Here is a 14262-nt window from a genome sequence, read left to right on the forward strand (position 1 = left end):
ATGGGTCTCAGGTTTTCGGCACCATAGAGAGTCTTGAGTAAGTTCCTGATCCAACATGGTCTGAGGGGACTGGTTGGATGACTCCTTTTTCTAGCAGCTTTGCAACTTCTAGTGCTGCTTGATCCCGTTGACTGGGTGGGACGTCCGGGATCCTTCTGACTGGGGGAAGCATGTCGACGCAAAGGGAATAGTGTAACCTCCGGTAACTATTCGAAGCACCCAACGATCCTGGGTGATGCTTTCCCAGGCTTCCAGATGCAACGAAATTCGGCCCCCAACTGGCTCCGGAATAGCACAGTCGGGCAATGCCTCAGGAACGCTGGAAGGAAGAACCGTGAAAGGAATCGCGGTCTCCCGAGTTGCGGGGGCCTCCTCTGCCTCTAGGACGGCACCTTCTGGAATAACCCCCCCCCACTGCCTCTGGAGGGGGACTCACCTTGAGCTGTAGGAAAGGACCTCTGAGACTTTTTGAACCACATTTTCTCCCCGGAGTCTTGGGATAAGGCCTAGAAGGGAGAGAAAAACAGGCCCCTACGGCAGATAGGGTCTTTCCCTCCTGTTCGCATCTGGTGAGGGTGTCTTTCACTTTGAGCCCGAAGAGAGAGGACCCATCAAAGGGGGAGTCAGTGAAGGAAGACTTAAAGGCCTCCGCGAAATGACACAGGCGCATCAAGGCTTGCCTTCCGAGAGCTACACCTGAGCTAGCTGCCCTACTTGCCCCTTCGGCTGCATAAGATATGAGCCTCATAGACGGGTTGACAATGGAACCAAGGGTAGACAACTGGGCGTTAACAGTCTGCACCACCACCTCAGGCATGTTACCTGTCAGAGTATCTCTTAGCTCCTTCAGGAGATCTCTTTGGAGCAGAGTGAAATGACAGAGGTAATTAAACGACCGCAAGGTAAAGGTTGCTGAAGACAGGGTACGCCTTCCCATGCCGGTCCATACTCCTGGACTCCTTGTTAGGAGGGTGGACTGAAGAAGAAGCCTCTGCAACTTCCTGCTGAGTGGCTGCTGCCACCACCAAGGCATCTACCGAAACCCCTTTAGTAAAGAACTCTTTCCCCGGGGAGCAGACATGAATTTGTTTTGACGTCTGGGCACCGGTTCTACGGAATCAGGGTTCTCCCACACCCTTCGACAAATCAAATCCAGGAGTTCGAAGGGTGAAGACACCCAGGAGGCGGAGGGTTGAGCTCCGAAGGCCTTGAGGAATACAGACTCCAGTCGCCCGTCTCAAAATCTCCAGGATGTCGGAGAGAGACATCGGAGGACGACTTGGGGGACCCCTCCGATTCCTCGAGGTCGGTATCGGAAGTGAGGGACTCGTCCTGGAGTCTATGTGCTTCCTCTTGCACAACTTCTTTCTGGGAGGCTCCTCAGGCACAGACTCTGAGGGGCCTTCAGAAAGTAGGGGACCACTCAAGAGGGTATCCCCAGACCTTCGGGCACCTCCATCCACAGAGGGGGGCGTCAGAGGCTCTAGCCGGGGTGTAAGGGGACGGAGTGACCGATCCAGGTGATGTAACTGATGACCTGGCCAGTGCGCTCATGGCCTCAAAGGCCAGTCCCCCCCCCCCCCCCCGAGTCCGAAGACCGACCAGTCTCAGAGACCACGACCGGAGTCGAGATTCCCCGAGCCGAAGCACCGAGAGGAGTCCCGAGGTATCCCCCTCTGGTCCGACTGAGGAAACCCGAGTGCCGAAACCAGGACGGAGCAGACCTGATTGGAGCCGAAGCCGGCTCCGATAGACTCACATGGGGTATCTGAGCCGACATCAGAACTTCACTCAGCGTGGAGCACTCCGGCTCCGACGACATGGGTGTTCGGAGGAGGAATCATCGGTACTAGAATGGGAACCGGTTCGGAGCCGAAAACAAGTTTTGCTAACACCGGCGACTGCAGGAGCCTCTGGACCACCCTATCCACATCCAAATCAGACAGCCTAGAGGATTTGGAAGAAATAGGAGATCTGGATCTCCTAACTGGAGACTCATGCCTGACACTGGGTGACCGGCTCCGAATAGGTTCCAATAGTATCGGAGCCGAGGTAGACTCCAGTACAGATACCTCCTGCGGCCCGGAGGACAATGGAGCAGAGGAGGAAGTATCCACTTTACAAACCTTCTCCGATGGCTCCGACGAAGCAGACGGAGCCTGAGATCTTTTCTTGGCCTTAGGAGGCTTAGACTTGGTACTAGAAGACGAAGATGCCTCCAAGGCCTCCTCAAAGGAGGGCTTAATCAGACCCTTCAAAATCAGCTTATTTTTACGTTCCTGCAGTACCCATCAGACCCTTCAAAATCAGCTTATTTTTATGTTCCTGCAGTACCCTAGGGCTAAAAACATGACAGAAACTACAGGAGTCTTGCAAGTGAATAGCCCCAAGACAATAAACACAGAGTGCCCATCTGTAATGGACATTTTATAGCCACATTTTGTACACTTCTTAAACCCAGAGGGTTTATGTTCCCTTCAGTTCTTTCGACATGGTAAGCAACCGCGCCACTCACAACTGACAGAGACGAACACAAGAGGAAGGCGGGAAGACCAAAAGCCACTTTAACAGACAAGGAAACTCTAATTTAAACGCTTCCTAAGAGGGAGTTTAACCACCAAGAACAAAGCACAAAACAACAAGCAAAACAGCAAGGGAACACACTGGAGAGGACTAGGTCCTCTAACTTAAACAGGCCCAGCCCGCGAAAACAGTAGGGATACCACAAAAACACAGTACTAAAAAAACTCACAACTAGTCCGATATAAAGCTAGCTATTAAAATAACTTTTATCAAAAAGTAGACTGCTAAATACTTAGAAGTATTTTAAAAAGGGTACTTAGCCACAGCCAAGCAAGACCACGTCCTAACTCTACGAGCGGTAAATGATATCTGGGGCTAGGGCGAGGTGCATCTTGGGATACCGGGTTAGCCCAGCCAATTAGAGACTTCGCGCTAGAGAGATTTGGCCGAGTCGGAGCCGATTCTGGGCTCTGAACCCGTGAGTAAGGAATGTAGGCGAGATAGGACCACATAGCATCTAATAATTTCATAGAGCTGAGTACCTTGACCAAAGCAAGTATCTCCTTGATATTTGTGTGCTTGTGTCTGTTCTTGGTATCTCAAGCTTTTATTACTCCTGAAACTTTTGTCAAAGCAAATTCTGAGGAATGTGTGTTGACTGCTTTGGATCAGGGAGGGAATACAGGCCTTGCTTTAGGGAAACTTGCAGTAATCAGCCAACTGATTTCTCTTCTAACCCCAGCACTAGGATTTGAAGACATAGGATGTTAGTGCTGGGACAAGAGAGACTTCAGATACCATTGTATGTGGAGTCTTTCCAGTGACAGGCGAATCAGATGCCATAAGATCCAAATTCCTGAGGTTTTCAGTCAGTGACCCAAGTGGAAAAAATTAGAAATAAATCTAGAATATAAATCTATTTTTTCCCCTGTGAAAAAAACTCTGAACTGAGGTGTCTAGCTGGCACCCCAAAACACAATATTGTGCAAAAGGAGTCAAGAGACTTTTTGAATGTTGTCTTGGAATCCCAGCTTGTGCAAGAACTCTCTCACCAAAGTGAGAAATTCCTGACACGTTGGAAACTATTCTGCAAAGGTAAGAAAGTCGTAAAATATGAAAAAAGTGTGGATACTCTGTAGTCAGCAATGAGCTACAACTAGAGTTAGACACCGAGCACTCTTGGTACAGTGGATAGTCCAAAGGGTAAGATAGGGAACTGAATGTGATCAAGCATTTTAAGGTAGTTTGTCTAGACATCTGAATGATACAGGGATGCGATAAGCATCTTTTAAATCTAGTGTTACCAGGAAACTTAATGAGGAAGAGGAGGTAACAGATCACAAGGTGACAGCATTTTTGAACTTGGGACACCATCACAGACAGGTTTAGGAAAGATCCAGAACTGGTTGCCAAGGACCTTCACTCTCCCCAACAGTCAGAACCCCTGTTCCATAGCAGCTGAAGGTACTACACCAAAAAGATCTGATGAGTGGTTTCTGGAACAAGCTATGGCCAGTCTCAACCCACCTGTGGCCAAGACAAAAATCACTAGCCTGCGCTGGTTGCAAAAAGTGTGTGTGTGTGTGTGTGTGTGTGTGTGTGTGTGTGTGTGTGTGTGTGTGTGTGTGTGTGAGAGTCTGGAGGACAGACCAATCAAGGGACCAGTAGTTTGTTCCATGGTCAAGCCAAAAATGGAGTCAGTTTCCCAGGGAAAACCAACAGAAAGATCCTAAAAATGTTGCATCTTGTCACTTTTTTCCACCAAACAGTAAAAACCAATTGTTTTTGGAGTCTGACTAGATTTCACCACAGGGGAAGAAAGAAAGAAAAAAAAAAACTGTTTCTCTTAAAAATTTGTAAACTCCTTACTTAAAAAGAACTTTCCTACACCACACACACCACACCAGGCTTTCTTTTCTTTTTAAACTAAAGTCAAGTAAAGGGAAGTTAGATAGGGCTGATGAACGAAGCCCAAGCGCCCCATCCCGCAAAAACCTCAGCTGCTTTCAAAGCACCGAGCCTCGAGACCTACACCTGAAGCAAACGAACTGGAAACAAGATCGGTGGTAATTTTCTGCTTAGAGGGAGTTATTGGTAAGGGGAGGAGCCAGAGCCTTTGATTCAGTCCGAAAAGTGACTGGACCACAAACTATGGCTGCAGTTTCCAAGGAGAGATCAAATAACTCGCTTGTCTAGGAAAGGACAGAAGAGGCATCCGATTTAAGAAAACTGGAGACCTTAAATTTTATAGGAGGATCAAATATTTTCTGATAGCAAGTCTAAAAGTTTGACTTTCACCAACTGCATCTGGAAAGGCTATACATCATATCTACAGTTATATTGGTGAAATTTCTCTCAATAGAAAAAACAGGTGCTGCAGCACATGTAAAAAAGTCAGAGAAAAATTTAGTTTGCAGGTCAAACAGCACACAGACCAATTACCTGGATGCATCATTTCAAAAGAAATGCAGTTTATGGATGTTATTACAGAACAGAATGACAGCCAAGTTAAAATGGAGGCGGACGTTCCTTACAGTACTACTTAAAGTGCTTACAGATGGAGTACAGACTAAAATAGACTGGCTATTTTAAAGGAATTACCAACATATCTGTCATGAAACATATCTGTCATGAAAAGTAAAGCAGAATGGCTAGGGTGACAAAATGCAGCAAGTTACTCTTCATACAGAAAGCATCCCAGCTGAGAACTGAACTGAAATCTTCATGCCCTCTGTGTCCATGCAAGTATTCCCCAGGTGCTTTGGCTTATTCCTACCTCCCATACGCATGAAGCAAGTGAAGTGGAGTTTTCCAAATTACCTATAGGCAATATGCACAGTTCAAATGATAGTGCGCATTTCCCCAGTGACCTCTTCAGAATGAGTTTCAATTCACTGGGTCGTGTTTCATGACTTGCACACTATCCAGAAACTTGTTTTAATACCTTGTGCTTATTGGCTGGACAGCTTTGCATCCTCACCACCCTGTAAAGGAAATGATAGATTAGCAATTCCTATATAGTCAATTTACATCCAAGTGACTTACGACTTTGGTGGAAGTGAAGAGGACTAGGAGCAGCGACAGGAGTCAAACAGGAAAGTGAGGTGTATGTAAAGCAGCAGGAAGAGATGGCACAAGAGGCTCCCATATTTCACAGTTTGAATGAAATATTATGAACAGAAATTTCTATGACTAAAGCCTGTCTCAGACTTGTTCGGAAAGACTATTCCCCTATTAGTGGTGGTAATCTGCAACTCTAGGTTTAATTAGAAAAATATGGATGTAAATGAGATTTTCATTAGGCAGAACCGTATTTATATATCCAAGAGTAATTAATAAAGGTTTTCTCAATCATTTTTGTTCTTTGCATATATTTTGAAGTAAATGAAAGCACTGTATGGTACCCAATAAAACAGACTCGCATTGGTAATCACCTTAAAGAAAGAAAATATTAAGATACTTTTACTAAACACAAAATGAAATCTCATGTACTAGCACTTTGGCTTTTACACTTTCCAACATATGTCAGTAAGATGGAAACCAGTAAAACAAGGGAGATCTACAATCACATAGCTATTTTACACTCAACTGTGTGATCCTTTTGGTTGCAAGGATTTCATAAAAATACTAATTTGCCATGCTCAACATAAATCAGCATAGCAAGGGACAAGAGACATCCTGCACTACCATTGTCAAACTGAAGCTATTTAGACTACTTTAATTGCATGCAATTGAGTGGCCATCCATTACTGTCTGAATAATGCAAAAAAACTGGCTTGTGAACATCTGTAACAATCTAGCTAGCCCCAATCCTACTTCTTCAGCATATATTTGTCTAGCCAGTAAAAATACATGGGGGCATAAAGAAGCTATACAATGTTTTGGAGGGGCAATTCCAGTGAAAAAAGAAGCCAGATAGTGAATGCTGGCTTATGAGACACTAATTCACATTGGACCCTCCTGTATATAGGGTTTAATATACAAAAATTCAATTTCATATTGCAAGTAGAACACTTCAGAATTAAATTCAATAGTTAACAGCTTCAATCTGTGCAAAGATGGTGAAAGAAATGTGGGTGAGAGGGTATAAGATTGGACTTCCAGAAACTGACAGGTACAAGGTAGGGTAGTTGATGGCCTTATCACCTCCTGAATAAAGGTCTACATTAGGTAACCATTCAGCAAGTAAAATGAGAGTTCATTTCAATATGAAGTAGGCAAAAAACTAGAACAGGGTATTTGGCAAAATATCCTAGAACAGTGGACAACCTAAAGGGCAAGAAAGAAAACTGAAAAGTTTGTGCCCCTGTAGCAAACCTCTTAACCTTCAGTGTTCTTTGTGAATGGAGGACATGAATCTTAAACATCCTTCATGAGTAAGGTGACAGTTGAGGCATCTGGTAATAAGAGAGAGCAGAGTTTGCAGAGTTACCATTTAGGCTTGGAGAAAATAAGTTGATTTGGGAGGTCTAGGGCGAGTTTCCAGGTGTCCTCTTTTCTGAGCAAGATATGCCTGCACATCAATGACAACTAAACCCAATTTTGTGCAAATGTCCCAAACAGAACCAGTTTTCTACATTTCCACACATGGATTCAAGATCATGAACACAGTTGCTCATATCTACCAGTCACGGTCGTCTAATGAGATGCTAGATAATCTTGCTAAGGAATAAGTGGTCATCTCAATACAGTTAATGTCTAGACAATGTAACATTGACATCTTACCTCGCCTACATACTCCATGACAAAGCTGTTCTTACGAATTTTTTCCATTGTTCTGACACCCCAACCACGTCCATTGCATGTTCGAAATATGCAAAAGTCATACTGAATGCCCCTCTGAACTACACGATTGGGGCATTCTATGCCACATCGGCAACGAGAATTGCATTCATAGATTGGCATACCTGCCTTAAGCTTCACTTGTCCTTGATCATTGTAAGCAAAGCGGTTCATTGAGACACCAGGGCAACAGCCGTTCACTGCCTCATTATAGCAATTCCTACATTCACAGCCAACTGCTACTTCAGTAAGAGTAATGCCATCCCCAACTTTGTACTCATTAATGTATGTAAAATCCCGAGGAGGGCCCTCAAGGTCTACCTCATTCTCCACAAAAATGCGCCCCTTGTGGTTACGTTTAAGATTCAAGTGCTTTTCCCACTGCTTAATCACTCTGCGCTGCTTTGCCTTTAGCACCAACTGATGAGAAACACTGGGATCTAGCCGACGCATCCCTTTCTTCACCTTGGCACCACGACGGAGCAGCTCTTTTTCCAGATCCTTGTGGAACTGCTTGAGGATTGACATACATCTCAGGTTTTTCCTGGGCTCCCAACTATTCTCAGACTCCTCATACCCCTTCCATTTCACTAAATAATATTCTTCATCCTGTAAAACAGAACAATGTTTAGGACACAAACATCCTGAAAACAAATCCTAATCATGCAAAGCAATATACGGTTTCTCTCAGCGCACACACCATTACCAACTTCTGAGGGACAGAAAAAAATGGGCAAAGATGGTTGATAAACAAATCTTTAACTACTTCAAAAACCATTGAGAGAATTTCATTGAAAATCATATCAATTAGGATTAATGCAGGTGCACTGCACTTTCCAGAAAAGTAGCAGTGTAGGTGCAATGCAGCAGTTGCAACAAAAAGCTTAAACAAAGAATGTAAGGTGGTACCCCCCCCGACCATTTTGTAAAGAAAACCTTTTCCCTCAGAGAAAATTCTTCCTACAATACTGGCTTGTCTTGGTTCTTGCCAATTGGGTATGGAGGATTTCAAAACAGAGTGAGAAGGAAAGAGGATCATGCACTTTGCTAGACAGGAAATGAGTGCAAGTTTCACATGTACCTGTCTGCACAGTCTTACAAAATCAAGGAAAATTGTCACCCTTTAGGCCACTGATGGCCAGTGATCAGTCCATTACTTGTATCCTTTACCTTAAAAAGAATCTCTTCCAACATATCCTAACCCCAAAAGATAAAAAACAGCCTCCTACATAGCCAGCCTTATTCTTTTTACCCTTTCATCACTTATTTGATGTTTAGCACTCAGAAACCCTTCCGTTTCTTTTAATATACATTTTTTTCCTATTAAAGATCAAAGTTACCAACATTTCCTACTATTCAGACTTCATGTTTCAGAAAGGAAATTGTCTCAGCCCATGTGATTTACGGCAGATAATTTTCTTTTCTGCATTTAATGCGAGTAACTTCCCATGTTTTACATTCTGGGACCATATTTTATAGAGGTCACCAAATGCTTTAAACAGAGCATGTTTTAAACAAACTAAAAGTGCAGTACTTTTCCATATGGTTAGTTTTAGTAAAAACTCAAAAAAAACCCAGACAATGTTACCTACAATACAAGAAGTTTTAAGGAATCACACAGTGGAAAATCTAGATTGGCTGGGTTTTTCTTTTAGTTTTTACTGATATGGTTAGTTTTAGGGTAAACCTTTACACAAGGGACAGAGAGGAGTTCTAATACAATAATTAAAACATTTGATACTCTCACATGTAACTACAGAAGAAAGTCAAATCCTGCAAAAAGTACAGTTGTGTACACTTACCATAAATGTGGATGTTAGAGTGTATTCACTGTTGCAGTCACTACATTTGGGTTATCTGCTTGCAGGTAGCCCAGTCGGCCTGATTAAAGTCTTGGGTCCTGCGTCGGTTGCGGTCTCATCTTCCATGACATCAGGTAGTCAGGGGTATAAAGCATGCAGCCGACGCCATTACATCAGTTTTTCAATAGAAGTCAGGGGGCTGGAGGGAGGGTAACCAGGACTGCAACAGTGAATGCACTCATTTATGGTAAGTGTACACAATTGTACTATTTTTTTTTGTGTTTCACTGTTGCAGTCGTAACATTTGGGTAGATTCCCAAAGCTAAGGAAGGGAGGAGGCAATTACCAGATATAAGGGCCTGCAAAACTGCAGTATCAAAACCAGTTCTGGATTTAGAAAAAATTGGCAAGTGGTAATGCTTGGTGAAGGTATGTACAGAACTCCAGGTAGCAGCTTCTAAGATGTCCCTGGTAGGAGCACCTCTAAGAAAGGTTGTAGAGGTAGATGCAGCCCAGGTTGAATGTGGTCTTACCCCCCTGTGGGGTAGGTTTTACATGGTGCTTACAGCAGAAATGAATGCAATGGCCTATCCACTTATAAATGGTTTGCTTTGAAATGGCCTTCCCCTATGCCCCTGCAGCAAATGCAACCAGTAGCTGTTCAGATTTCCTGAGAGGCTTAGTCCTGTCCAAGTAAAATCTAAGTCGTATGTGCACATCCAAGGAGTACAGTATTTGTTCCCCTTTGTTCTGTGGATTAGAAAGGTAGGTTGGCAAATGAATGGACAGATTAAGGGCCACACTGGATACCACCTTGGGCATAAAGGAGGGAATGGTCCAGAGGGACAACCTGTCCACATGAAAGATGATGAAAGGCTCCACTGCCATGAGGGTCTGTAATTCAGACACCCTTCTTGCTGAAGTGATGGCTAGAAGGAAGGCTGTTTTCCCAAGAAAGGAATTTCAACTCTGCATTTGCAGCTGGCTCAAAGGGAGGTAGAGTGAGCTTTTCCAATACAAAGTTAAGGTCCCAGGCTGGAGTAGGGGGCTCTCCTGGGTGGTCTTAAAGTTTTTGGCCCCTCTGAGGAACTGCTTCAGCAGTGGAGGAGAGAAGAGGGGTGTCTGTATTATAATGAGCTAAAATGGCAGAGGCATGAATTTTGATGGAAGAAAAGGAAAGGCCCTAATAAAGCATCGCAGTTAAGTATTGAAGAATGTGCGGTAAATTGGGCACAGTTGTGTCCATCCCTTATTGAAGAATGTGCGGTAAAATTGGGCACAGTTGTGTCCATCTCTTGTTTGGTTCCAGGAACAGAATCTTTTCCATTTTTCCGCATAGGATTTTCTAGTGCTAGGCCTCCTTGCCTCCAGAATGACACAAATCACTTTCTTACTGAGGGATGGTAATGGAGAGCTCATGAAATTAGCCAGGCTGCAAGATTCAGGGTTTGAAGCTGTGGGTGCAGAATCTGGCCCTCCTGGGACAGCAGGGCAGGGGTCTGAGGCAGGTGCCATGGTTCCAGAAGTGACCCACTGCACAAGAAGGGGTACCAGTGTTGGCGTGGCCAGTCTGGTGCAATAAGTATTGTCCTTGGTTTGTCCTGTTTGATCTTTAGTAGCACTTTGGATGCCCTGTCCTTCACATGGAAAAACCTTTTTTCCAAGCTAGTCTGGTGTGAGCCCTTGTGCAGAATTTTTCCAATTGGTAGTTGCGAGGGGAGCCAAACAGGTCTATCACTGGGCTCTCCCATTTGTTTCTCAAAATGTTGAATATCTTTGGATCCAGTTTCCACTTGTGTGGGTCCATGAGATTTCTGCTTAGGTCATCTGCCAGTGTATTTAGTTTGCCTGGCAGGAATTGAGCTTGTAGGTGCACTTGGTAGCTCAAGGCTGCGTTTCACACAGCCATGGCTAATCTGCAGAGAGGGCACGAGTGGGTTCCTCCCTGCTTGTTTATGTACCACATAAGTGGTGTGTCAGTCTTTACCAATAATTGTCCTGGAAGACTGTGGTCCTTGAAGGCTGTCAGAGCATTCTGTACAGCTAACATTTCTTTTTGATGGATATGCAGGTGAATTTGACTCTGGTTCTATTTGCCCTGAATGCACTGCCCTGCCAAGTGAGCCCCCCATGCATAGTCTGATGAGTCTGTTAGGGTTTGGGCAGCGGGGGGTAGAGTGAATGGCAGTCCCTTGTTTTGGTGGCAGGTCTCTGCCCACCTAAGGAACTCTCTTTAGACAAGGTAGGATAGGAATCATTAATTCTAGGTCCCGAGAATGTTTTTTTTTAGATACCATTGTAGTTTCCTCATATGCAGTCTTGCATATGGAATTAGTGGAATGCAAGAGGCCATGAACTCCAGGGCTTGCAGTATTTTCCTTGCAGACAGCTGGGTCTTTATGGCCAGTTTTTTGAAGTAGGCCGTCAAATGAACTTGTTTCTCTGGCGTGAGGTAGGCCATCTGGGAAGTTGTATTCAAGCTTGTTCCCAGGAATACAATTTGTTGGCAGGGTACTAGATGGGATTTCTTTTTGTTTATGGTGTACCCCAGAGAAGTCAGTAATTTCTTTATAAATGCCAGATGATTTAATAGTATGTCCTGGCTTTCTGCCTGAATTAGACAATCGTCCAGGTATGGGTATATTTGAATATTTCTTTGCCTGCAAAATGTAATAACTGGAGCTAGGCACTTTGTGAATACTCTGGGCGCAGTAGATAAGCCAAAGGGCAGTGCAGAGAACTGATAGTGCATGTAGCCTGCTATGAAGTGTAGGTATCTTCTGCAAGATTCCCTTATTGGGATGTGCAGGTAGGCTTCCTTTAAATCCAGTGTTGCCAGCCAGGCATTTTTGCCTAGCACGGGAAGCAGCTGATGAGTTAGCATTTTGAATTTTGGGATTACCAAACAAATGTTTAGGATAGACAGGTCCAGGATAGGACGCCAGGAATCATCTTTTCAGGGTACCAGGAAAAGTCTCGAGTAGAAACCTTGCCCCCATTTGTCTTCTGGGAAAGGTTGAATAGCCCTGATGTTTAGAAGGGAGAGAACTTGCTTTTGAGCCTCTGCCCACTGATTTGGGGGTAGGTCTGGCCAACCGTCTGGGGTTGGTAAGGAGTGGAAGTGAAATCTGTATCCTTGGGAAACTATATTTAAAACCCAGTTGTCTTGGGTAATGAGTTCCCAGTTTTTTGCATGCAGGGCGATCTTTCCCCCTAAAGGAAGTCAGTAGAGCAGGGTTTGGAAGATTTAAAGTTAAGTAATTGTGACAGTTTACCATAAGGGGGTGTCTTACTACTCCCAGCTTTGGAAGTGGGAGCCCCCCCACTGCTTAGGCCTGCGAGTACCTTGGGACTGAAGCCTGGGTGTTCTGCTGGTTCTGGGTTTGGACCGAGAAGGCCTGGAAGCAGCAGGAAATTACCAATTCTTAGAAGGCCAGTGCCTACTAAATCTGGGAGGCTGTACTTGCAGGAAATCTAACAGTTTGCATAGATTTAGCTTTTCCTCCATCTTTTGAAGTACTACTTCTGCTTTGTTGCCAAACAGGTTGTCTTGGTTTAAAGGAGCATCCAGTAATTTAGCTTTAGCTGGATCTGACAAAAATTGCTCTTTAAGCCAAGTATGCCTTCTAAGTACAGACCCAATGACAGCAGCCCTGCAAGATGCCTCTACTGAATCAAAACCACATTGCAAAGTATATTTTCCAACTTGTTCAGCAGAATGCATTAAATCCTGCAATTCTTTATTTTCAGCACAGTCAGGAATCAACATCATTTTCTGTTTAAGCAATCCAATAATATGCTGCTGATACTTTAACATATGAAACTGGTAGTTTTAAGACCCTAATAGCCAAAGTTGCAGAAGTGTATACCTTCTTACCCAATCTGTCCAGGCCCTGGAATCTCTATCAGAGGGGGTAGATTTTTTGGCAGTAGTAGCCTTAATGCCTTTGGGTCCCTGTGAAATGGTCTCAGGATCCGCAGTAGGATTCTTAAAGAGAAACTTGAGAGACACAGGTACCCTGTAATACCAGTCAGGTTTTCTGGGAGCCGGAGAGTCAGGGGCCATGCTAGATTCAGAGAAGGCATCATCTACAATGTCCAGTACAGGAGGGATAGCTTAAGGCCTGTGTTGAGGTAGGAGTAAGAATTCCCTAACCCTCTTTTTGGAGTCAGAGTAATCCCGGCCTTCCCAGCAGAAATGCTCCCCAAGAGTATGCAAGGTTTCACCAAAAGAGAAATCCTCTTGAGGGGAAGCAGAGGGAATGGAGTCCTCTGCATCAGAATCCTCATAGGTAGATAAGGGCCACTCCTCGTCAGAGAAAACAGAAATTTCAGAATACTGATCAGAAGAATCAGAAGGAAAATCAGTTCTAGGTCTCTTAGAGGGAGAAGAGTGGCATCCTCCGATTAGAGCAATGAGGTCTTCAGCCATTCTTATAATTTGTTTTTTAGGCATTTTTAGGCATAGGGGCCTGACGCGGTCTGGGCGTTTGTTTTCTAGGCATGGATCGAGTTTTAGGCCTTGAAGAAGAAGATGGCGGTTTAATATGCAAGTCAGTAGGCCTGAATACACCCTCAGAAGCCGGTGCCTGCACAGCAGCTCCAGACCCATCCAAGGTGGAGACATCCGCAGGTTCCACAGTCAAAGAAGCATCTCGCGGTATACCGGACTCCGAATGGGTTTCAATAGAGGCCTGCGAATCTGAAGTAGCGGGTATAAAGGGCTGTGAAAGCACCCAAGTACCGGCAAACTGTTTTTTCAGAATGTCGGTAGTCGGGTGGCTTACCAAAGCCATTTCTGGATAATAGAACAGAGTACCAAAATATTTAGATGCGAAAATGAACCACTGACTAAAGTTAGAGGATTGAATAAGGCACAAAACTGACAGGGAGGTACGTTGTGGTCTGGGCCTAAGCAAGGAATGTAGTACGAATGAAAATCTTTGAGGCATTTGCTTTCCACAAGAAATACAATTGTTAACTTCTACTGACATCGGATTAGAGCAAGAAAAAGGATCCCCAACGGGGTACTTAGCTTAGTTGAAGACTTCTGAAATTTTCGTTTTTGAGTTTCAGATCCGGAGTCAGCAAACCGGCACTTGCTAACTGCTTCAGGCACCGCACGGCAAGAAAGACTGATGTAATGGCATCAGCT

At 44.4% G+C, this 14262-nt stretch overlaps 1 protein-coding gene across 1 annotated transcript in view; it reads right to left on the reverse strand.

Annotated features, from left to right (window-relative positions):
• The window catches only part of SUV39H1 (SUV39H1 histone lysine methyltransferase), a 478717-nt gene that overhangs the window by 411724 nt on the left and 52731 nt on the right, over positions 1-14262 (reverse strand). The window contains exon 3 of the mRNA XM_044080286.1: positions 7249-7914. Within this exon, the coding sequence (XP_043936221.1) occupies positions 7249-7914 (666 nt within the window). The remainder of the gene's footprint in view (positions 1-7248; positions 7915-14262) is intronic.

Source organism: Protopterus annectens, chromosome 8.part0 (assembly GCF_019279795.1).
Source record: "Protopterus annectens isolate FY-2018-M chromosome 8.part0, PAN1.0, whole genome shotgun sequence".
Classification (NCBI taxonomy): domain Eukaryota; kingdom Metazoa; phylum Chordata; order Ceratodontiformes; family Protopteridae; genus Protopterus; species Protopterus annectens.